This window comes from Zingiber officinale, chromosome 3B, assembly GCF_018446385.1.
Source record: "Zingiber officinale cultivar Zhangliang chromosome 3B, Zo_v1.1, whole genome shotgun sequence".
NCBI classification, from domain to species: Eukaryota; Viridiplantae; Streptophyta; class Magnoliopsida; order Zingiberales; family Zingiberaceae; genus Zingiber; species Zingiber officinale.
In genome coordinates, this window is record NC_055991.1 from 128,515,166 (window position 1) to 128,540,530 (window position 25,365).

A 25,365-nucleotide genomic window follows, 5' to 3' on the forward strand; every position below is an offset into this window, starting at 1 on the left:
GCCTCTGCTTAGCTCTGCCGATCCCGACTCGCATCCTGCGCTTTGTGCTTCCTGGCCCTCAAGCTTAGGTCTGTAGCTCGGTCTGCTTCTGCTCAGCCCTGCCGATGCCGACCCGTGACCTGTGTTCCGCCTGACGTCTTCCCTCTCCTCCCGACTGCTTTGCCTCCTTGATCGACAAGTCTGTCGAGTCTCTGGCTACCCGACTATCCCCTAGGCTCAACTCTGACTGCCCCCTCAGCTTGACTATTTTACCACCAAGTTGCCTTGACTATTGACTGCCACATCCTCTTGACTTTTGACCGCCATATGGTCTTGACTTTTCTAATCCTTTCCTCTTGGGCCCCTCCATTACCAACCGTATCACTCATAAATAGAGTCAGGTGATACATCAAAGGGCTCAGGTAAGGGGTCGGGTAAGTCTGGATATATAGAAAAGACATTTCCGGAACACCACCGGCAACCTAGATAGTCAAAGAAGGCTGAGAAACTGAAATCAAGAGTCTGCTTAGCAACTCTTGTTTTATAACTTACATCATTAGTTTGATGAAGATTGTTATAAAACTCAGATACTAAGTCATAATTGATATCTCGTTCTAAATAGACAAGTGTATCAAGTTTGTAGTAGGCAATGATTTCTGACACAGTTGGACAAAATTCGTCCATGAATTTTCGATCCACAGACCTACAAGGGAGTAATTTAAAGGTTCTTTGTCTAAAGGCTTCCTCAAAATTGTGGTTCGGGAATCTCCCGGAGACAGATGGTTGAGGTCGGGAAGGAGCCTTAGACTTCGACTTTTCAGGTGACTTAGACTTAGAGGTTCCTTCACCCACTTGTTTCTTTCTAAGAGTTAACAAAGTGATATAATGGGGCAAGTAAGTGAGCACCGGAGCCACCCGAAACAAAAACCACAGATATGGTGAGAAATAAGACCGAAATGTCAAGTTCTAGAGAAGTAGGGAGTTACCTTGGTGCCATTGAAGTATCTTTTGGCTAGGGCTTTGGCTAGGGTTCTGGCGTGCAAAGAGTGGAGAAGAAGTGAGGTGTAGGGAAGAGTCGGCTAGGGCTTCCGCGTGAAAAGGGAAAAGAAAGGATCGGGAAGTTTTAAGGGAGATAATGGGTGTATAGATGATGAAATGATCGGACAACTGTCCGATCAGGAGGTATCAGGAGCCTCCTGATCGGTCCATGGACCGATCCAGGAACACCCTGATCGGTCCGTAGACCGATCAGAAGACGATCAGTAGTCGCTAATCGGTCCCTGGACCGATCAGGGAACCTTCTGATCGGTCTGTAGACCGATCAGAAGGCGATCAGTAGCCCTCTGCGTACCAGATTGACCTGATTGGTCCCCGGACCGATCAGGGAACTTTCTGATCAGTCTGTAGACTGATCAGAAAATGATCAGTAGCGGGCTCTGCGTGCCAGGCGGACCTGATCGGTCCCCGGACCGATCAGATAACTCTTCCTGGCGTACAAAACGAACCTGACCGGTCCCTGGACCGATCAGATTACACACAGAAGGGTGGAGAGATCGGTCCGTAGACCGATCAGTGTCTGATACTTAAATTGCTCCAGTAATTTCAGTAACTGAAATTCGTAGAGATATTCGATAATTTGTAGAAGTGTCTCCAGGAAAACTTCCAAGTTCAGTACCTAGAACCTGGAGGATCTACAAGCATAACTATTTCCTAAAAATTATGGTATGAAATTGTTTATAGCCCGAAAGTCTAAGACATTTAGAAAACAGACAACTTAAGGCCTGAAAACTGAAATTTTCGACCTTTGTTATGTTCAGTTTCAAGTTTGTCAAAATATAACCAACTTGCTATCATTCTTTCAAGGACTTGTCTTAGTTTCAATCAAAATCATGAAAAGTATCGTTCAAATGTATCAAAACGGTCCATCAACCAAAGTTACATAATTTCTAGATAAAGGTCCAACCAAGTTTCCTTGGTTGGAATATATGAGTAAGATCTAGGAACCAAATACACATGAATTATGTAATGGTCTTCCCCATACTCAATTTATGTCTCTTCAACCTAATTACTCAAGGGATGCATGATACATTTTGAATAATTCGGCTGATCCTAGCATCTCACCCCATTTCTAGCAAACAAAAATCATTTGTTAATCCTTATAGTTTGTGTGAGATGTTCCCAAGTTGCCCAAATTAATTTCCCAATTTCTCTTGTTGTTTTAATTGTCCTTATTGATCATAATGGGGTCCTAATTTCCTATTGAGCCAAACACATTCCCAATTCTCTCCTTAAATGACTAAATTCATTTTCCAGAAGAGGTTTGGTGAAGATATCGGCTAGGTTTGACTTTGACTCAACATATGTGAGTGAAATGTCTCCCCTAGCTACGTGATCTCTAATGAATTGATGGCGCACTTCAATATGTTTGGTCCTTGAATGATGGACTGGATTTTTTGTTAGGTTTATTGTGCTGATGTTATCACACAGCACTTGCACTCCCTTATACGAAAGTCCATAATCTTCTAGAGTGTGGATCATCCACAACAATTGTGATACACTCTCTCCCATGGCAATGTATTCAGCCTCGGTCGTGGAGAGAGCAACACAATGTTGCTTCCGACTTGACCAACTAACCAATGATGAACCTAAAAATTGGCAACCCCCACTCGTGCTTTTCCGATCCAATTTGCACCCAGCATAATCGGAGTCGGTATAACCTATCAAGTCAAAAGACTCCGTACGAGGGTACCATAGACCTACTCGAATTGTGCCCTTAAGGTATCTCAGAATTCTCTTGACTGCAATTAAATGAGATTCCTTGGCACAGACTTGATATCTAGGGCACATGCCCACAGCAAAAAGTATGTCTGGTCGACTAGCTGTGAGATATAGAAGACTACCGATCATGCTTCTATATTGCGTTAGATCAACTGGTTTTCCATTCTCATCATTGTCAAGGCGAGTGTTTGTCGCCATTGGAGTGGATACTTCCTTAGAGTCACTCATTTTGAATTTCTTGAGCATCTCTTGAGTGTATTTTGTTTGATGGACATAAATGTCATCTCGTGTTTGTTTGATTTCAAGTCCAAGGAAGAATGTCAATTCTCCCACCAGACTCATCTCAAACTCACTTTCCATGTGAGTGATAAATTCATTCAAATAGCCCTTGTTGTTTGAGCCACAAATTATGTCATCGACATACACCTGGGCTACAAATATGTTTTCACCATCTCTACGCAGAAATAGTGTTGGGTCTATTTGACCTCTTACAAAACTCTTTTCTAATAAGTAAGTTGACAACCTTTCGTACCATGCTCGAGATGCTTGTTTAAGCCCATAAAGAGCTTTCTTGAGCTTGTACACGTTGTTTGGAGCTTCGGTATTCACAAACCCCGGTGGTTGTTCAACATAGACCTCTTCTTTAATGAAATCATTTAAGAATGCTGATTTAACGTCCATTTGATAGAGCTTGAAGCCTCTATGTGCAGCAAAAGCTAGCATTAAACGAATGGACTCTAATCGAGCCACGGGAGCATAAGTCTCATCATAATCGAGGTCTTCGACTTGACTATAACCCTTGGCTACAAGTCTTGCCTTGTTTCTTACTACTTCTCCCTTTTGGTTTAACTTATTTTTGAAGACCCATTTGGTTCCAATAATGGTGGTCTTCTTAGGTCTAGGAACTAAGTCCCACACTTGGCTCCTTTCAAATTGACCTAACTCATCTTGCATAGCTATGATCCAATCAGGATCGTGCAATGCCTCATCAACTAATTTTGGTTCAATTTCTGAGATCAAAGCGACCTCATTAGACTCATTTCTGAAGAATGATCTAGTCCTAACCCCTTGTTGAATGTCTCCCACAATCTGGTCTTGGGGATGACTAGAGGCTATCCTAGATTGCCTTGGTGTTGACGGTGCCTCATGAGTGATCTCACTAGACACAGGCAGGGGCTCAGTATCAGGTAAAGGATTAGACTGAGCCCTCTCTTGCCTTTGCTCATCGTCATCGGAGTCAGCCTCGACTCTTTCTATGTTTTGATCATTTAAACTTAGATTTCTAAATTCAAATCGAATTTCTCCTACATTCTTTGATTGATCATTCGATTTAGGGATTTCTTCAAATGCTACATCCGAGGACTCTTCAATCAACTTAGTCCTAATGTTGTAGACTCGATAGGCTTTGCTGGTTAGAGAGTACCCGACTAGTATCCCTTCGTCAGCCTTAGCCGTGAACTTTCCAAGATGATCCTTGGTGTTCAAGATAAACACCTTACAACCAAACACCCTAAGATGTTTAATTGTAGGGGGTTTCCCAAACCAAAGTTCATGGGGAGTCTTTCCTAAAAACCTATGTATCAAGACTCGATTTTGCACATAGCAAGCGGTATTTACCGCTTCAGCCCATAAGTAGCTCGGTAATGAGTACTCATTGAGCATGCTTCGTGCAGCCTCTTGCAAGACTCGGTTCTTTCTCTCCACAACCCCATTTTGTTGTGGGGTCCTTAGAGTAGAGAATTCATGCCTATATCTTTTTTCTTGACAAAATTCTAAAAATCTATGGTTTTGAAATTCTCCACCATGATCACTTCTAATTGTTTTAATTGTTGTCAATTTTTTATTTTCAGTTCTTCTACAAAAAGAAACAAAAACATCTATGGTTTGATCCTTATTTTTCAAAAAGAAGGTCCATGTATATCTAGTAAAATCATCAATGATCACTAAATAGTATCTACTCCCATTCAATGAAATAACATTACTGCAATCAAACAAATCCATATGCAATAAATCTAAAGCAGTAGATGTACTTACAGCGCTTTTACCTTTATGAGCCGCTTTTGTTTGCTTACCCTTTTGACATGCATCACATAGTTTTGTCTTTTGATACTTGATGCTTGGTAAGTCTCGCACTAATCCTTTGTTGGCCAGCTTTCGAATATTCTTCATGTTTACGTGGGCCAACCTTCTATGCCACAGCCATGATTCTTCTTTTTTTGACATGAAACACTTAGCAGAGGCATTAGTAGCACTTTTAAAGGATACTTGGTAAATGTTATCTACCCTTGTGCCTACTAGTACCGTGTCAAGTGTGTCAATGTGTTTGACCAGACATTGACTTGAATGAAACTCAATTGTGTAACCCGTATCACACAATTGGCTGACACTTAGGAGATTAAAGGTCATCCCCTTGACTAGAAGGACATTTTTGATTTGGAGACATTCGGATATTTGAATATCTCCAACTCCTATAACCTTAAGACTATCATTATTACCAAAGAACACATTACCTCTATTTTTGTTTTGAAGGATAGTAAAGAGTGACTTGTCCTCGGTCATGTGCTTGGAGCATCCACTATCAACAAACCAAGTTGATAGATGCTCCCCCTTGACAAATGCCTACAAGACACGAAAGATAGATATTTTAGGTACCCAAATCTTGGGACCTAATGCATCTACAATGAAAGACCTAGGAACCCATGCCTTGGTCACACCCTTACTAGTCTCATGAACCCTAGAAGCATGTGATCTATGAAATTGGGTTCTAGACACTAAGGAAATGAAACTAGACTCCTTAGGTTGATATCCTAATCCAGCCTTGTTGTAGATCGCCCTTTGGACATTTAGAATCATATCTAAGGTCTTAGAGCTAGTTGAGAATTTCTCAAGCATTTTCTTGAGTTTCTCAACTTCACTCTTTAAGGCTTTGTTTTCATCTTCAAGAAGCTCTTGATGAAGGTCATCAACCTCATCTTCCCTAAGAGTCTTCAAGTGTTCTACTTCTTCTTTTAATAATTTGATTTCAGTTTTTGATTTCTTAAGCAAAGTTGATAAATGTGCAATAGTTTATAGCATTTTTCTAAATGTGGAGAAGTTACCTCTTCATCATCCGAAGATGATGAAGCCGTGGTTGATGTATCACTTCCGGAGTCCGATTCCTCCCTTGCCATGAGCGCTAATTGACGAGTGCTTTTCTCCTTCTCTTCCTCCGATGAGCTTGAGGAGGATTCATCCCAAGAAGCTTTGAGAGCTTTCTTCTTCTTGGCCCTTTCTTCCTTCTTCTTGAGTTTTGGACACTCGCTCCGATAGTGTCCTTTCTTGCTACACTCATAACACATAACGTTAGTCTTATCAATATTTTGATCATTAGACTTACCTTTCCCTTTGTATCTCCGGCTCCTTCTCATGATTCTTCTCACGAAGTTGGCCATCTCGCTTGATGATGATCCACCTTCATCATCGGACTCGGAGGAGGATGAGGATGTAGGAATTTCTTTCTCCTTCTTCTTTTCTTTCTTCCTTCTTCCATCCTTGCTCTTTTCTCCTGCAACTAAGGCAATACCTTTCTCTTTTTGACCCTTGTTAGCAAATTCATGAAGTTCCATTTCACAAAAGAATTCATCTAACTTAACAATTGAAAGATCCTTGGAGACCTTGTAGGCATCTACCATAGATGACCACAAGGCATTCCTCGGAAAGGCTTTGAGAGCGTACCTTACGAGATCGCGATTTTCTACGTGTTCATCTACGGAATGAAGACCATTGATGATCTCTTTGAACCTTCCGTGTAGTTCACTTACCGTTTCGCTCTCCTTCATGGTGAGATTTTGTAGTTGGTTTAGGAACAAGTCTCTCTTGGCGATCTGAGAGTCTCGGGTTCCTTCTTGGAGCTCGATGAGCTTGTTTCACAAATCCTTTGCACTCACAAATGGACCTACCTTGACAAGTTGATCTTTGGCTATCCCACATTGTAGGGTGACCACTGCCTTGGCATTGGCTTGTCCTTTGCGAGTTTGCTCGGCGGACCACCTTGACGACTCTAGTTCCTTACCTTCTTCGTCCTTCGGAGGTGTGAACCCTTCCTTGACCGAGAACCACATGGAGATATCGGTCTTGAGATAATACTCCATACGGCTCTTCCAATATTGAAAGTCCGCTCTGTCGAAGTAGGGTGGGCGATTGGTACTAAAGCCTTCCTTCATAGTCATCTTCTTGCTCTTTAGGGTGTTAATCCGGATGAAGAGCGCCTTGCTCTGATACCACTTGTTAGGACCTTCAGATGGCTAGAGAGGGGGGTGTGAATAGCATCCACTAAAAACTCAATCAATTTCCTCACAAAACTTTGTTAACACAGCGGAAATAAACAAAACAAAAACTGATGCAAGGAAAGAAAACCAACCCACAGCTTACACAAGTATATACGAGGTTCGGGGATAACTTGCCCCTACTCCTCGGCGTGTCCGTAAGGTGGACGATCCCTTGATCTTTCGGTAGATCATACCCCGGACAAATTCCGGCTAAGTATTTCTCCTTCTCGGTGGAATAATCTCTCCACAAAAGTCACATAATAGATTTGAAAATAAAGCACAATGACTTACAGAGTTCAGTGGCTAAAGGATTGAGCAAAATGAACTTACAACCACGAAGCGAAATGCAAAGACAGAAGGAAGCTTCAGCCAAGAGCTCAACAACACAGCCTCTTGCTTGATCGATAGAGAGTTTTTTCAGAACCTTAGCAAACCTCTCTTCTTCCTTCTTCTTATTCTGCTTTCTCACTGTCCCGAATCACTGTCACCTGTGTCGAATCGCTGCAACCAACTCAGGCGTCGCCAATCACTCTTCCTTCTCATCTGGTTCTCTGAACTCACACCAATACCATCCATGGTTTTCACTGGTGTCTCTAAGCTCGAACCAATGAGCAAGAGTCAAGCTGTTGCCAACTGATCGCAGTCAGTGAACGTTGACGCTCGAATTGCACCACTTGCAGTGAAACACAGCAGAAAGGTCACTTGTTCTTATTCTTCTGGTGTAGCTTAATTTGAAATTGAGCACTGGCAGGACACCTGCAACCTGTAACTCAAAAATCTCACAGCAGATGATTTGATCAGGTGAATCAGAAATCGCAGAGAAACAGCAGAAAACAAACGACATTGTTGTAGATCGGTCAACAGACCGATCCATAACCTTCCAGACCAATCAGGACACACCCTGATCGGTCTGGGTTGATGTTGATCGGTCTGTGGACCGATCAGCCTATGGGTGGATCGGTCCACAGACCGATCCCCCCCCTTATCGCTTTGAGTCCCAGCGCATCCCATCGCTTCCTTCTGATCGGTCTGTAAACCGATCAGATAACCCACAGAATGCTTCTGTGTGGTTACTGATCGGTCACGAGACCGATCAGATAATCAACAGATTGCTTCTGTGTGGTTACTGATCAGTCACGAGACCGATCAGTTCACTTAAGGTATCACTGGATCGGTCTATCGACCGATCCAGTCAACAAAGTATCACTGGATCGGTCTACAGACCGATCCAATGTCCCTGTGTTAGTTTTAGAGCCTCCCAACCCTAAATCCTAACGTCTTCCTGGTCCAGAGAACGAGCTACCAAGCCCTCTCCGACTTAGTCCGGAGAACGAGCTGTCGAGCCCTCTCCGAGTTCGTCCGGTCCAGAGAACGAGCTACCGAGCCCTCTCTCTGACCTAGTCCGGAGAACGAGCTGCCGAGCCCTCTCCAACTTCGTCCGGTCCAGAGAACGAGCTACCGAGCCCTCTCCGACTTAGTCCGGAGACCGAGCTGCCGAGCCCTCTCCGACTTCGTCCGGTCCAGAGAACGAGCTACCGAGCCCTCTCTCTGACCTAGTCCGGAGAACGAGCTGCCGAGCCCTCTCCGACTTCGTCCGATCCAGAGAACGAGCTACCGAGCCCTCTCTGACCTAGTCCGGAGAACGAGCTGTCGAACCCTCTCCGACTTCGTCCGGTCCAGAGAATGAGCTACCGAGCCCTCTCTCTGACCTAGTCCGGAGAACGAGCTGCCGAGCCCTCTCCGACTTCGTCCGGTCCAGAGAACGAGCTACCGAGCCCTCTCTGACCTAGTCCGGAGAATGAGCTGCCGAGCCATCTCTGACTTCGTCCGGTCCAGAGAACGAGCTACTGAGCCCTCTCTGACCTAGTCCGGAGAACGAGCTGCCGAGCCCTCTCCGACTTCGCGTGCCAAGTATCCGTACTTGGATTTTCCTCTCCACATGATCAACCTTGATCATTAATCAATCTGAGTCTAATTAAAATCTGATACAAACTTAAATCAGTGTCAACATCAAAACAACAGCCAGGTCAGACTGTATCAACAGTTACCTTATAAGAATACAATTTCATATAATTTGTTAGAAAGTATATGAGTTGTTAAAACTATTCAATTGAGAATTAAAAATATAATTTTTGAAATCATATATTGAACTTATAATATGTATCAACCTAAATCACAAAATAACAAAGAAACAATGTTTAAAATTATCTTAGATGTAAATAAATTATACCTGAAAATGAAGCAATCGGAGAAGAGTAGTAAATGCAATATACCTAAAAAATTGGAGCTAAAATTAATAACAAGCAATAACAAGATAGTACAAATTCTATAAATTTTCATATTCGATCAGCAATAAACAAGAAAAATGAGAAGATATCACTTGTAAAGCTCTCTAGATGTATATTGGTGGTTGGCATAGCCGCATGCTGGTCGGTCGAAACAGCCGCCAAATGCGTGCTAGCAACCAACACAACCGCCAGTACGAGGTTGGCGGTCGGCACAACTGCCGGCACAACTGCCAGCACGCAGTTGGTGGACAGCACAGCTGCCAGCACGCAGTTGGTGGTCGGCACAGTCGCCAGCACGCTGCTGGTGGTTGGCAAAGCTGCCAACACGCGGCCTTGCATAGAGGCCAGCACCCGGCCAACACAGCCGCCAACATGAGGCTAGCGGTCGGCACAGCGCCCAACACGCGGCTAGCGACCTAGCGGCAGGCACAGCCGCTAGCACGCGGCTAATGGCTAGCGGTCGACATAACCGCCAGCACACAGTTAGTGGCCTGGCGGTCGGCACAGCCGCCAACACGCGGCTGGCACAACGGCCAACACACAACTGGCCGCCAACACGCGACTGGCGATCGGAAAAATGTCAAGAAGAGGGAGAGAGGGGGATTTACAAAAGAATCGCTGGAGCCGAGGAGATTAGGGAAGTTTTTCCACGTGCATGCGTAAGGGGAGATCGACTAGGGCGTGCTCTAGTAATCGAAATTACAGATGGAATCGTGATTCTGTCGATAATACACGAGAGTCCTGACAGAATCATGATTCTGTCGGTAATCTCATGTATTACCGACGGAATCACGATTCCTTCGGTAATACACATTAGGCATTATTGACGGAATCACAATTTCATCAGTAATTAGCAATGTTATTATCGACAGATTCATGATTCCATCAGTATATTTCTGATATTTTATTATATCCGTGCTTTACCAACAGAAATATTTTTCCGTCGGCAATTCTGTCAGTGAATCAAGTTATTTTTGTAGTGGTTATAGGAGTGTCCACACCATGAAAAATCCTAATTCACAAGCATCTAAAAGGGAGACATGGTATTGGACAACAATCTAAGTGGCATCTACCACATACACTTAGTACGTGAGAGATTCATTATAGTCCCCTCGGGACGGTCTAGTGGCTAGCGCATGAGGTGTTGCTACCATGAGGTCTGAGGTTCAAATCTCGGCAAAGTCGAGATAAAATGTCTCCCTTATGTGCTAGTCATTATTCCAAAGGCTAGTAGCCCGGCTAGTAGCCGCCCGTGATTAACCTCTTCCGTGTTGACCCTGAGACGGATTGGCAGAGGTGTTGGGGACAAGTGTATTCACCTTTTGTCATCATGAGAGATTCATTGTAGCTGAGTTGGTCACTGGTATATTTGTAGAAAAAGTGAGAGGTAGAAGTGACTAGTGAGTAGTTTTAGTTTGACAGAGAAAATAAAAAACAAAAACAAAAAAAGGTTAGGGAGTATATGAGAAATTGGTAGATTATACTAGTTATTCTAGTGCTAAAGTAATAAACTTGGTAATCCATTATATTTATGGGGTCAAGTGATTAAAAAAATATGAAATCGCCACATCAATTGTCCCCTAGAGTCGATCTCACATATATAAAAGAAGGTAAATACAAATGCATAGTTGAAAGCGCAAGGCAGAAATGTTAACTACAGGCCATGACACCTCAAGAATTGAACCTTAGACCTCTCGGTACAAGACCATGCGCCCCTGCTACACCCTGGGGACACATTTCTTCCAAAAATAGATCCCATCATGCTAAGTGGACCTTGATCGATATGGGTTAAGTGATTAAAGATCATGCTAAGTGTTTCTGATTAATTAACTCGGATCAAGTAACTAGCTAGAAGTCGACTCAATTCAAAGTGGACCTTGAGCGATATGGGTTATCCTCAAAGCTCAACAGGCAATGTGATCAGGATAACATGATAGGTTGTTTTAGTTGTGTGGTGCCCAATTAGCACTCCTTAAAAGTAGCGAATCCGATTGGTTTGATGTGGAAGGATCAGGACAACGTGACAAACCCTAGTTTGTGGTCCAAGGTCTACATTGTGTTTCACATGTTGGCGCATAACTCCTAGCTCACACAGGGCATGTACTAAATTCTGCAATTGAAATGCGATGGTAGCTAGTGGGGATAAGATGTGCCTGGTACCACTTGCTATCTCCATCTCCTTTATCGCATCGCTGTAAGGGTCCCCTCCATTTCCATTGCTTGCTAGGTTTGCTCTCCTCCAACTAATCATCGATTGTTCTAGGTTTTTTTTAATGAAAAGATTTTCCTTGTGTTTATATGTTTTTTTTCTTCAAATTAAATTTTTTCTTAGATTTTTAAATATGTGGCTTTAATCGCATAATCGATAAAATTCCTCAAGTTTGCCTAAGTTTAAGTTTATCAACTACGTACTAATGGACAGACAACACTCATTACCTCGTTCATCTTTAGAAAAAGGATCACAATCACCCTTGAACTCATGTGTTTGAATTACATGAAATGCCTTTAGCATATGGATGTTGCCTACGTACGTTTTTAACTTTTCGCCCCAATGAGCTATAAAATGTACATTGATAATTCAATTACTCTTCCATGGGAGTTGTGAAGTGACTTAATTGAGTCGGGTTGATGAAGTAGTGAGAGTGTCAGATACCTTACGCGTGTCATGTTACTAGAGCTTTCATAATTAAAAGAGTTTGCTTAGTAGATAATACATAGTACGTACTCTAATGGAAATGTCATGAAAAGAAATAATGGAAATGCGTCAATCAACTGTGCAACATCTGCGTCATGATGCCTTCAAATGGAGTTGTGAGTAAAATTTTACAGCCGTCACTGTTCTGATGGAAACATGATATCTAACGATCGACAAACACTGTGCATAATATATACTTAACTACGATGTTTTTGAGGCCAAAATTGAGTAGTCGTAAGTTTAGGTACGCTATCACTTGTAGCACAAGGACGTACGAGATCGATGGCACCTCTAATGTTAGTTAATTAGCATATGTAAGGGTAAAGTGACGAACACTCAAATCTCATTTCTGTTTAATTAATTTCTACATCACGAGAAGAGATAATGAATTTTAAAGGTAGAGTTGTCCTCTTTCTACAGAGCGGAGCTAGCTTAATTTTCTGATGTTTAACATGGAAATATATACCTAATTAACGAAGAAGAGAATCTTTGAGAAAAATATCTATTAGAAAGTGATAAATTAAGACTGACATCTAAATGGCCGCGGCACAATTCCTGCAGAGTGGGAGGTTGACTGAGCCCAGATGGAGGGATACGGTGTTGTGGGGGCGGCTGCGTATCACAGTTGAGGGATGAGGAAGAAGAGGCGATCGAGGGAGGCGCTCGGTTGGGATCTAGCAAAGAGCGGAGAAGGAAGATGCACGGCAATACGAGGATGACCTCTCGCGATCTCTCGGTTGAGGTTGGTGAGGTATATGAGATTGAAGCCGGCCGGGCAGCACTGAGTATCCGTGCATGAGGAGGAAGAACACACTTAAAAAATCTTATTAATGATGGAAATATATCCGTTGCTAATCGATCACTAATTGAACATAGCAACCGATTATTTTAGATGCTATAAAATGGGTCGTTGATGTCATTTAGTGACAGATTTTAACCTTCCGTCGCTAAATTCATAAACGGAATGTTACTATTCCATCATAGCTCCATCGCTAAAATTAGCGATGAATATTAACTTCCATCGATAGTTAGCGATGAATTTTAATATTCGGAATCAACGGTTTGATAGTTTTGAACTACCGGTTAGATAGTTCAGAACTGGCGATTCGACGGTTTGGAACCACCGGTTCCACGGTTTCTGATAGGTTGACTCTTAACCTTAATCGCCCAAGACGATTATGGTTCATAGTTTGGAACTGCTTGTTTAAGGTTTAGTTCACGATTCGCCACGGTTCATGGTTCAAAACAACTAGTTCACAGTTTGATTCAAGATTATTATATAAAAAATTTTAAATTTTAAAGTTTATTTTAAAAAAATGTTTGCACTTATTCATGTCACCTACGTATCCCTTATAGCATAGGGGAATAAACGCCTATGTAGTTCTTTTATATTTTTATCCTTTTACATTAGGAAGTGGCGTTGTTACTTAGTTTCATTTTTTATTCCTATTATATTCGTTCCTTCGGTATCAAAATCTATGATTTCGTCATCTAAAAGTTGCATTCCTTGGATTCTTTCCTCGGCTCTAGTCCAATCATCGAGTAATACTTAGGCTTCCAATGAGTCAGGACACAAAGTCGATCACCATTCATCTAAAATGTTGCTGCAGACATTGAATGTCTACTTCACAACAACAGTTGACAAGCTAAAATTTCTTTGTCAATCACGGAGATGACATGAAATCTTTGAGTCTTCTGTGACCACCACTCTAGGATATCGAAATTTTCGCTATCTACTTCATTAAAATCGAAAGAAGTCGTAAAATAATTTTAAAATTCCTATATTGAACTTGAGTATCCTCATGGACATTTTATTCATTCTTTTAATAAAAGTTGTGCTTTTGTAAGTTTTAAATTACTACTAGTAGTTTGTTATGTTTTAAAAATATTAGTTTGTATTCCATATTTTATATAATATTGATTATAAATATCATATAAATAAATTTTAACATTATATATAATATTAATTAAATCTAGAGAGGAAGAATCTTTAAATGTAATTAAAGTGAATTTAATAATATTTCTTATAAAACTTCTAATTTAAATTTTGGATCTAAAGTAAATACAATTAAATAAATTTTAGTAATAACATAAAAATATTTTTTCTATTTAATTTCCATAGCTAATATGTAAGAAGATAAAGATTCATTTTAATATGTTTATTTAAAACTAATACTATACTGAAATATTTTCTAAAACTAAATGAACAATGAGATAATAAACACTTGAAAGTTGTTTGGTTTTATTATTAAATATTTTTAAAATTTTACAAATACTATTATAAAATATTCTATTATTGTGAAAATAAATATATATTAGTATTAGTATTTTATGTAAAAAAATAAACATAATAATTATTTATATTGAAATGAATCTTGTACAAATTGATATATTGAATTCCAATCACGTGAAATTTTTTTTAGTTTTTATTTCATTAGTTTTACTAAATCTACCCTATTATTTTATTATAGATAGATGTGACTATAAATAAGATATTGTAGTTCTAATTGGTTTAATATGATTTTCTAAAATTTTAGATCTTCTATACAAATAATATTAGAACGAGCATTATCTAATAATATTCAAACTATTTTATAAGTTAATTCATATTCTTCTAAAATTAAACATAATAATTGTGTGATATTACGAGTAGTATGTGATTCATAAAAAACTTTATAAACTAATAATTTTTTTTTGGAGGTTCCAATAGTTATCAATCTAACGACAAATCATACCTATATATGAATGTGTTTGCCAATGATCACTCCAAATATCGAAACATAAAAAAACTTTATTATTTAATTTACTAAATTTATTAATTAGATCATTTTTTCCTTGTTTTACTAATTTTTTAATTATATGATTAAGTGTAGTCCTGAGAACACGTTTACCACATGGATTAAGGTTTTTTTTTTTTACAAAAATCTTTAAATGTGGATTTAGATCTAAAGCTAAAAGAAAGATATTCTATAGAAACAAATTTACCTAATGATTCTCTTAATTTATTATCAGAATATAAAAAAAAATCAAAATCAGTACTATCGTTAGTTAGAGAAAATCTAGATAATTGTAATTGAGAACGGTCAAGTCCATATTCCGTCTGGTGTTTCATTTCTATGTGTCGTTTCAATGATCCATAGCCGCCGCTAGCTTATAATTTGTAGGAAGCATTGCAGTGCTTACATTTTGTATGCAATTCTCCCGACGAAAGAGTGACCTTATCAAAATATTTAATAAAAGATTTTAGAGGAGGAATTTTCTGAACCTTAGAAGTAATTGTATCGGTACTTCTTTATATTTTAGGTGTCGGAAGGTGCTCATTTTCATCATCGGTGGATTGAATATTGGGTGGATTCACTATTTCCTTTCCCCTCTAAGATCGAGATGATGAATCTCCATGGCTTCCTTCTATTATAGTTAAAAATTGAAGACGAAAGTGTGTAGAAATAGAAATTTAGAATAGAAAACGTGTAGAGAATGTGGAATTGAAAATGGGAGTAGAGAAGATGTGTGTGGAAATAATGAAGTGAACTCTTTATTTATATAGTTTGGATAGTAACGAATACTAAATTATAATCATTGATTAAAAATGGTCAAATGATGATAACCGTTAAAAAATACCTAAAATACCCCCAATGGTTAGGAACCACCTGTTCCAACAAAAACATATAAAAAACTTCTTGGATCTGACGATCTGTCGATTTTTGGAGGCCTGGAACTATATATAATCGGCCAGGCATCTCGCCAAGCCGGTCATGGTTCGACCTGTTGACCTGTTATGGGCCTGCGCTTAGTTCGGGCTAGACCCGGGCCCGGGTTAGGTCTACCCTTGAACCGTAAAACAACTTGCAAAAATAGAAATACCATAGATATCAAAAAACCTAAAAATTATCAAAAAATAATAATAATAAAAAAAAGATGTTCAGAACTATTGAAAATGTCCTAAACGATGTTTTTTAGATTCAAAAGTGGCTGGTTACCGATTCTAGGGTAATAAATATAGATTTCTGAACGAATTTTGATTTGATGCATAAATCGTCTCGTTCAGATTATTCAAGTCAAAAGTTAAAATCAGTTGAAATTCGACTCCTCTCCGGCATCGTCAAAAGACTAAAACTATGCTTGTAACTCGAAAGCAATACCTGTGTGCCTCTGTTTACATACTTGATCTACTTGAAGATCTTGATAGCTAGCCATTGGAGGATCTTTCATTTGGAACAATCATCAAAACCCACCTGCTTGGCCCAAATTAGATAGATAGATAGATTCTTCCTAAATCTTCACCTCAGCAGGAAGTATCCCAATGCCCAAACCCAAATTTTTCAAGAAACCTCATCTGATCATTCCCCTATTCTGCCAGTTAAATATGTTTGGCTTGCACCTATCCATTAGCTACAAAGATCAAAGAGTTACTGTGATGAAAACACAGAATTCTTTCATAAAAGGGCTAGCTTCTGTTAGGAGATTGAAATGGACTATAAAAAGACTTCTTTTTTATGTAATGCTATTTTATCTTATAAATCTGACATAAAAAATATATATTTTTCAAAATCTACATTGATCTTTTCTACATTAAAAGATTAAAAAAATTCTATCTTTAAAAAATTATTTTTTTAGAACCTACCATTTCCCACTCATGGTCATTCCTCCCAAAGCTAACGAAAGAGTCAGGCCGTCAGAGTTTGGTAGGCTGGAAAGTAGGAACAAGTTTGTGGATTCAATCTTTGAAATGACAAGTGTGATTTGTTTATAACAATTAATTAACTATCAAATATCCTAAAACCGGTCCTAATCATTCTTAAATCTCTAATTGCAAATTAAAAGATAAGGTCGTGATACTGATAGATTCCAGCACGTGCTCTTCCACGTGCGTGATCAGCACGGTTGAGAATTAAGGAGAAGAAATTTGGTGGGCGTGACAAAGAACTAATTATATTTTACAACCTCATGCTCTGATCCCTCTAGCTAGTCTACAAGTCAAGCTAAGTCATTCTCAGACCCAAACTACTATTCCAATTTCTCAAACCAAACCAAGCCAGGTCTCCTCTCCCTGTACCACAACTGCTCGTGATATTCCATTACTGCTGATCTGATCTACAAACTGACAATACTTAACTAATGCCCTCGTAATTCAAATAAAATAATGGAACATGCAGAAAAAGATGTAATATCTTATGCATAGCTTGCCTAGTTGCCTGTAAGATTATATACACACAGACACACACTGACCTGCAGTGTGATGGGTGTTTCAACACACTGGAAAAAAAAAAACCAGGGCACAGGGTTCTTTCCTTTTCTTTTTTTTTTTTTTTTTTAGGGCAACTTGCTGAGTGAGGCTCATCACACAGCACAGGTCATCTCTCAAGGATCATCAAGCTCCGCCTCTGTTGAAAGGGACAAGAAGCTAGCCCACAGGAGGTGAGACAGATGGATATAATTCATTCATCAATTATAAACCTACTATTACTGTCCTTACTGTTCATCTCTTTTTAGAGAGGCAGTGGAGATAATAATAGTATTAGCATGGATGGTGGCAGAGACTGATCAAATGGCCTCAGCCTTGTTCTGGGAACCTTCTGAGGCAGTACTGTGCGTTGGCAGGACAAATTATTGAGTGATAACATGCCACAAAACCAAGTAAATTTACTATGCACTTCCATGACTTCTTTCTTCTTCCTTAATCTACTTTCTTCCTCTTTGATTCTTCCCTTAGATCGCCAAGAATTGTGAGGAAGGTGTGCTTTGTATTAATTTCTGAGCCGGCAGGGGATGGAGTTCACGAATGGAAGGAGGGATAGGTTTTACACGGGCAGTCATGAAGAAGAGCAACAGGTACGGCGGGTAGATCAGGCGCCTCTTTTAATGGTCTCTTCTTCTTCTTCTTCGTCCTCCTCCTCCGCTTTGTCGTCGGCGGTTGGGAGGCCTAATTTCCGGGGGGAGAATTGGACGGTGCTGGAGAGGGAGCAGATGTTCGAGAAGGTGGTGACGCCGAGCGACGTCGGGAAACTGAACCGGCTGGTGATCCCAAAGCAGCACGCGGAGAAGTACTTCCCGTTGGACGCGGTGGCGGATGGAGGGAAGGGGCTGCTGCTGAGCTTCGAGGACCAGACGGGGAAGGCGTGGCGGTTCCGCTACTCCTACTGGAACAGCAGCCAGAGCTACGTGATGACCAAGGGCTGGAGCCGCTTCGTCAAGGAGAAGCACCTCGACGCCGGCGACACCGTCTGCTTTAGCCGCAGAGGGGACCGCCTCTTCATCGACTGGAAAAAGCGTTTCATCCGGGACCCCGCGGCGGCAGCTCGGGGAGGCAGAATTAATCTCCCTTTCACCGGATTCTCTTTCGGGCCGGCCCCTGTCGTCGGTCCATGGGGAGCTACTTCTCCCAGCTTCCTAGCGCCTTCCGCGCCCACCCCCGCCTACGGCGCGCAGATTGTCTTCTTCCGGTCACCGCTGACGGCGCCGCCCCCATGCGAGGTACGACCCGGCGATGTGTCGGTCGTCCTCGAGTCGACGACGCCAGCTGCCGTCGGCACCCCGGCCGCAGCCAAGCGCGTGAAATTATTTGGGGTGAACCTCTACTGCCCTGAATCGGAAGGCGGCGGCAGCAGCGGCGGCGGCGAGACACAAGCTTCTTCATCGCCAGCGTCAGTGACCAAGGACCAGGAGCAGCAGCATTCATCCTCCTCCTTGAATCTTGATCTATGATTCCAATTCACAGCCTTTCGATTAACAGAATCGAACAAGAAGCCAACCCACATCCTCCTCCTCCTCCTCCTCCTCCCCCTCTTCCTAGTTATATATATATATATAAATATATAAATATATATATTTATATCTCCAGGATCACATATAAATTTGTTTTTGTAATGCCTACCAAGGAAGTTCATCAATTGCTCATCTTTTTTCTTCGCAATGTTAATTTGCCTTCAAAACTATAAAAAAATAATCAGAAAGTCAGAATCTTTATCAATATTTAATCAAGATTTCACTGCCTCTAAATTTCTCTCTCACAGATGGTTCCAAAGAAGTGGACTTGACGGCATTCCTTAAAATCGAGGACATCGAGACAGTTCTGGAGCAAGAAAAGGTCAGATCCAAATCCTTCTCCGTCTAATTTTTATGTTGGGATTTATCCTTCTTTTGTTTTGTCTGGCTAGCTCTTCACCTATCTTTCGTAGCTATAGGTCACTGTAGCATTGTAGCAAGTCTGAGTGATCTTAATCTCACCATATTATTGTATATGCTTCTAATAATATAATTTCTTGAGCAACAATGAACTGACTTCTTGCACCTCATTAAAGACTGGTAGAGTACCTTTAATTTCTTACTGCAATTTGTACTGAGATCATAAACACATCAGAAAGCACTTTTTGAGGGTGTGTGTATATATATATATATTTCTTTGCTAGTTCATGCCCATAAATATTTTCATACTTGCTAAAAAACCAAAGTCTACTTGGATATTCCTTTCATAGAAACAGTTGTGAACCAAGGTCTAACTTAGTGTTCTTCATTATTTTTTACAATCCAAGGATAAGTTTATCAAGCTATCTAGTGCTAAATAGCGATCCTGATACAACACGAACATCGTTCTTGAAGAACAGCATATTAAGTCCCTTCGGATAGGTCTAGTGACTAGCGCATGAAGTATTGTCATCATGAGGTCTGGGGTTCGAATCTCGGTAAAGCCGAGATAAATGTCTCCTTTATGTGCTAGTCACTATTCCAAAGGCTAGTAGCCGCCCGTGATTTATCTCCTCCGTGTTGACCCTGAGACGGATTGACGGGGACGTTGGGGGTGAGCGTATTTGCCTTTTGCCACCTTGAAGAACAACATATCAAAGTCAGTGAGATCAGTTAGATAGTTTATCTTCATCTCAACTAATCCTTCATGCAAAGTGTAAATGACTGTTTACTCATGAACTTGTCAAAATATAAATCACAATTTCCGTATCATATTTATTTATTTTCAACAATTTCCCCTTTTTCAAGATTTCTTGATCTTGATACATTCTCAATAGCAATTTGTGCTAGTAAATTTATAAGGGGCCGGAATTTATCTCCAAATGAGCATCAGGTTACAACTTATCCGTGCTGTCTATTGTGTATAATCATCCTGAACATTAGTTCTCTTATTTAGTTGTCACACTTATTTTCCTTCATAATGACAAGATTCAATTGAATCATTTTAAAGTGTCATATTTATGCATTTATACTTTTGATGAAATTCTCTACTTGTAATCTTTAGCTCGAATGAGATTACAATTACATAAATAATGTAATTAACTATATTAGGTTGGCTCCTCTTGCTTTGTTAATCTATCCCTAAAATATTTACTGCATGTTTTATCATTCAAGAAGAGCTCAAGTGTCCTAATATTTAGATTGAAAGACACTATTTAGTGATATTGTACTGAACCTTTTAAGGGCCTAGCTGTTTACTAGGTACTTAGGTATGACTAGAGGGCAAAATATTTCACTGTTTGATTTAGAATGAAAAAGATAATAATATAATATATTTTAAAAATGAATAGATAAGGAATACTGCAAGGGGTAGTTATTTATATATGATGAGTCTATGAAAATTAGTATCTACATTTATTTTGCAACCAAATATAAAAAGATAATTATTATCTAAGAATTTATATATAGAGAGTGTAACACTAATTCTTATTTTTATGAATCAAATATTCTGCATCAAATGCACCATAAGAGCTGTATGTATGAACGACGCATCATCATATAGGTTAGGCTGGTGTGCCTGAACAATCTATAAATAATCATATATGCCATGATAGTAAATTGTTGTTCATCTATCTTTTTCAGAAAAGAAATCACATTATTGCATTTGTCTGCAAGAACCTACTTAATGAAATCTGTAAATATAAAACACACAATAGAAGGATATGGAGCATTAGGAGCAGTGTGAATGAAATAAGCATCTATCTTTTTTTCTACGCAAATTTCCACACCAAGCACTTTCTAGGTTATTTCATGTGATTAATTAATATTGGAGGAAACCTTTGTGGACAGTTGATTTCTGAGCTCTATAAAATGATTTCAAAAATTAATCTCAGGAAATTAGAATTTGTATCTGTGTCATTTGAAAGTTCCTTTCCGTATTACAGTAAAAGTATCTACTTGCATTCATAATTGAACTATGCCTTGATTCCTGGAGAATGCAAATATAATCTCGATATATAGTCTATGTCCTTTATAGTCATATTATTATTTTAATATCAGTTTAAACATGATTGTTATGAGATCGATAAAAAAAAAAGAATCAAGTTTCATTACGCTTGATTTACCAAATTAAAGGACACTATGTTTTGTATATATGTGTATCTAAACTGGCTGATGTATATAAATAGGTCCAATATTTCCTATTCTCTTGTGATAAAGACTACTTTTTGTTGCCCTCCTATTTTAGCAATCTGACAATGTTAAAGGCTTTTACAGTGTATTTTAATCTATTTGTTCCAACTCATCTGTCAATGAACCAGTTTACAGTGTATACAAACTGGTTCATGACAATTATCAGAAACCCTTTGCTATCTCCTTGCCATATCATGGATGTGGTGGACTGGAGAACTAGCTTATACTCACTGATGAATGTTGTGTTTCTTTATAAAACAGCAAGACTTAGCTGGGAATGATTGAACTCATGATAGCACATGTATTAGAATTGGTTTGTGTATGGCAACAGTCAACACCGTTAGCTGGATTTTTTTTGTTTTTGTTTTTTTTTTCTTTAAGGGAAAACAGTTTAGAGAAGGAAGGAGAGCGAGTGGTCCAAGGTTCAGGGTGATGGTGAGATACATTGCAGAGAAGGTACAAAAATGAACACTGTAGCATGCAGACTCCTCCCTATCCCTCAGGAATCCCCATACATAATTTAGTGGTCCTGTCTGCTCCTGCTCTGCTCCCTCAACTTTTATATACATACACAGCATACTAAGCATCGCCCCCTTTATCCTTTTCACCAGCTGCAAGAGACTCAATATGCTTCTGTTGACCTAGCTTTGAGCTTCGTCCATGGGAACATGTTGGTGAGCAGCAGGTATAAATAAATGTCGAAGTTAAGCTGTAATTAACTGACTCAGAGCAGGAGATTACAACTTATAATCAGAGTTTTAGTGAAAATTAGCAGAAGCAATAAAGCATGCCTGCTCTCAACGAGTAACTAATGAAGCAGCTACAGCAGGAGGCAGAGAGCAGCAGAAGCCTCGAGGTGTGTGCCAAACCTATTCACATGCATATACGGATTCTATATGTTACTTAATCCTGCGTCTTTTCAATAAAATTTCGATCCATTTACACATAAATCAAAAGTGACAGGCTTTTTATCTGTATGGAAGAGTTTAAATATTTAGTTGGAATCAGATTTAGTTGTATTTATTTTTCTGTAGAACTTGTATTTAAGTATATATATCAACATAAATACCAATTCAAAAATCTCATTCCTCGTTATCCCATCTGATAAATCGGGACGAGCTGGGGCAGGTGCACTAAAGCCTCACGGTAAAGCCTCACAGTCTGTGTTGAGACGGATTAGCGGAAGCGTTGAGAATGAGAGAATTATCTTTTGCCACACTAAAACCTCACAGTAAATTGAAGGGGGGCAAAGCAACTATGCACATAAAGAGAATTTCTGGGATGGTTTGCAAGCTTAAGGTGCAGTTCAAACTAAATAAAAGTGGTAAGATGTGGAACTACAAGTGCTAAAATATATACACCATTTTTTGTAACTCTTATGGATTCACTATTAGCCTCTGTTAACTACTAATAGGAAATTTTACATGTTAACTACTAATAGGGAATTTTACACCACTGATGTGGTAGAATCCTACAAACCCCATGTATCCAATGGGGCCCCATGTATCCTCTGGGGTCGAAAGTCTTGTTGAGTTTATTGGTGTTAGGTGCACAACATATACTTAAAGCCATGATATATGATAAAAAAAAAATTTTAAATTAGTTACGATCTAATCAGTTGTGTCAGGTTTACAGTTGCAAGATACTTGACAAGAAATGACTAACTTCTAGTGGATTTAGGCATCTAAAGTCTTGGTTGTGAATCAACCATGAACTAAGTCTTGGTTGAGATTAAATAAACAAATTCCTAATTAGATGTTAGGTGAATCAAGTCTAAGTGATAAGGATTGGTAGACAAATTCTTAATTGGAAGCTAGGTGGTAAAGCTTGTCAGACAAATTCTTAGCCAGACAATCAAGTCCAAGTGTGGAATCAACTGAAGATTGATTGCTTGACACAAGTTCAAGTATGTGAAATGAGCTTGATTGTTTTGCAAAATCGAACTAGACGGGTTAATCTAATCAAGTAAGTATGAGTAATTTTACACTTTATATCATACTCATTACGTGTAACAACTACAGGGAAGTATATTCATTGGTTATAGACAACCGAGTGGAGTTCGGGAGCAACTAGCCGATGTTAACTCTCGACAAAAGGGTTTCGGAAGCAACTTCTAGGCGACCATGAGATAGCGTTATTAGGAATCTGAGCAAGGCAGTTAAGATGAAGTTTGACCCTGACCAGGTGACCGTAGAGTGTACGAGAGACCAGAGAATATTGTTAACTTTAGCTTATGGATAGAAGTTGCAGCCACGCCAGCACCTATACAAGCGACTGGGAAGGCTTCAAGGGACCGGGAGAGTCCTATATAAGAAGTTTTGAGGTAGAACTTGAAAGCATCCCATCTACAAACAATTCACTTTTGTTCGCATGCTCTGAGTGCTCTTTTACCTTCTGTGCTACGACACATTGAGACTTGCACTTCATTTTCTTTCGGTAACATCTAAAGTAATTGTTGGTGTAAGTTGCACTAATAATCAAATTCATATTTTGATATATAACAAAGGTTAAAATTAGATTATGTTGTGATCTAATCCTTTTACCAAGTGTATAGGATATAAACTTGATGGATCTAGAGGACCGAAACACTAGGCTGAAGTCCAGCTAGGTTGATAACTAGCATGGAGTCCAAATTGGTTGAGATCCGATAGGAGGACCAGTTAGGTTGACAACTGGCTGAAGTTCAGATTGGTTGAGATGTGACAAGAAGTCCTAGTGGGTCAAGAGACCTAACATCAAGGAAGCTTGTGATTGATAAGTGGAGGTAAGCAACTGGAGGAGAGATCCAGCAAGTACGCATTCCTGGCTGAGGGAACAGGAGGCATTAGTCTGACCTAGAATTTTAGTGAAACTCAAAGTCAGGACCGGACAGTCTGGAGATTGTCAAATATTTAATTGCTACTCTTCTTTTCATATTATTGCTTGTTATACTAACCTTGTGATGCAGGAAAATCATGCGGTTGAACAAGAGGGCTCCAGGTGCCCAGACAGAGTCTAGACACTCGGAGGTGGACTCCTGGAGGTGGTCCAGGTGCCTGGGCAAGGAGGTGAAGCAGCGAGCGACTGGATGAGGTGGTGCACGCTGATTGGCCAACCTATGTCACAGTCCAAGCGCCCGACAGGTCTGGGAGCCCGGAGAAGGATAAACTTTTAGAGTTAGAGTTTCGCTGAGGAACCGCCACATCAGCAATCCAAGTACCTGGGGGTGGTCCAGGCGCCCTGAATTGGCTATAAAAGAAGCTTCGAACAGTAGCCTCAGAACATCATTCACTACAACTTTCATTCTTGCACGCTGCTCCGAGAAGGCTCTGACGATACTGAAAGGCTACTCTAACAATCTACAATAAAGCTTCTACTTCTTATTGTTGTCGGTATACTTTTACATACTCGCATTGTATTTAAACTCTATAATCTCTTCGATCCTATAGTGATTGTCCAATGAAAGCACTCATCGAGTACAGACCTTGGAATAGGAGTTGTCGAAGGCTTGGAACCAAGTAAAAAGACTTGTGTTAGCGATTGTTCTTCTTTTCTTCGTTTATTTTTTGCTGCGCATTCTCATGATTCTAGAAAAAGCGACGAATACTATTCATCCCCCTTCTAGCATCTTTTTGATCCTACAGTATCATTTTCCTTTGTTTTAGTATTGTCTTAATCTATTTTATTGTGCTTAACTTTTAAATTCTTTTTCTATAAGGTTTTTCCACCTAGGTGAAATAAGAAATAAGAATCAATTTCTAAATTGTTGTGTGTCTATACTTTTTATTTGATTGATCAACTTGCATACTTAAACTGTTAGCTAAATCTATCATCGCATGCTATTATTGCCTTTCCCTTGATTAATTAGTCCCCTTGATTAATTAGTCTAAGTTTAATTTATTTTCGTTGTTCTTACTCTAGCTAATTCAACTGCTTTTAATTATTATCTGTTCATTTTTTAAAT

At 39.7% G+C, this 25,365-nt stretch overlaps 1 protein-coding gene across 3 annotated transcripts; it reads left to right on the forward strand.

Annotated features, from left to right (window-relative positions):
* Positions 1–17,284: 17,284 nt before the first annotated feature.
* Positions 17,285–19,054, forward strand: LOC121967674 (B3 domain-containing protein Os02g0683500-like). 3 transcript variants are annotated; one of them, XM_042518042.1, is made up of 3 exons: positions 17,285–17,465; positions 17,541–17,684; positions 17,814–19,054. In XM_042518042.1, the coding sequence occupies exons 2-3, from the start codon at positions 17,670–17,672 to the stop codon at positions 18,750–18,752; spliced, it is 954 nt and encodes a 317-aa protein (XP_042373976.1). In that variant the 5' UTR covers positions 17,285–17,465; positions 17,541–17,669; the 3' UTR covers positions 18,753–19,054. The 3 variants fall into 3 exon arrangements, with proteins under 3 accessions (XP_042373976.1, XP_042373978.1, XP_042373977.1); XM_042518044.1 differs by having other exon boundaries at positions 17,761–19,053; XM_042518043.1 differs by lacking the exon at positions 17,285–17,465 and having other exon boundaries at positions 17,518–17,684.
* The last annotated feature ends 6,311 nt before the right edge of the window (positions 19,055–25,365 follow it).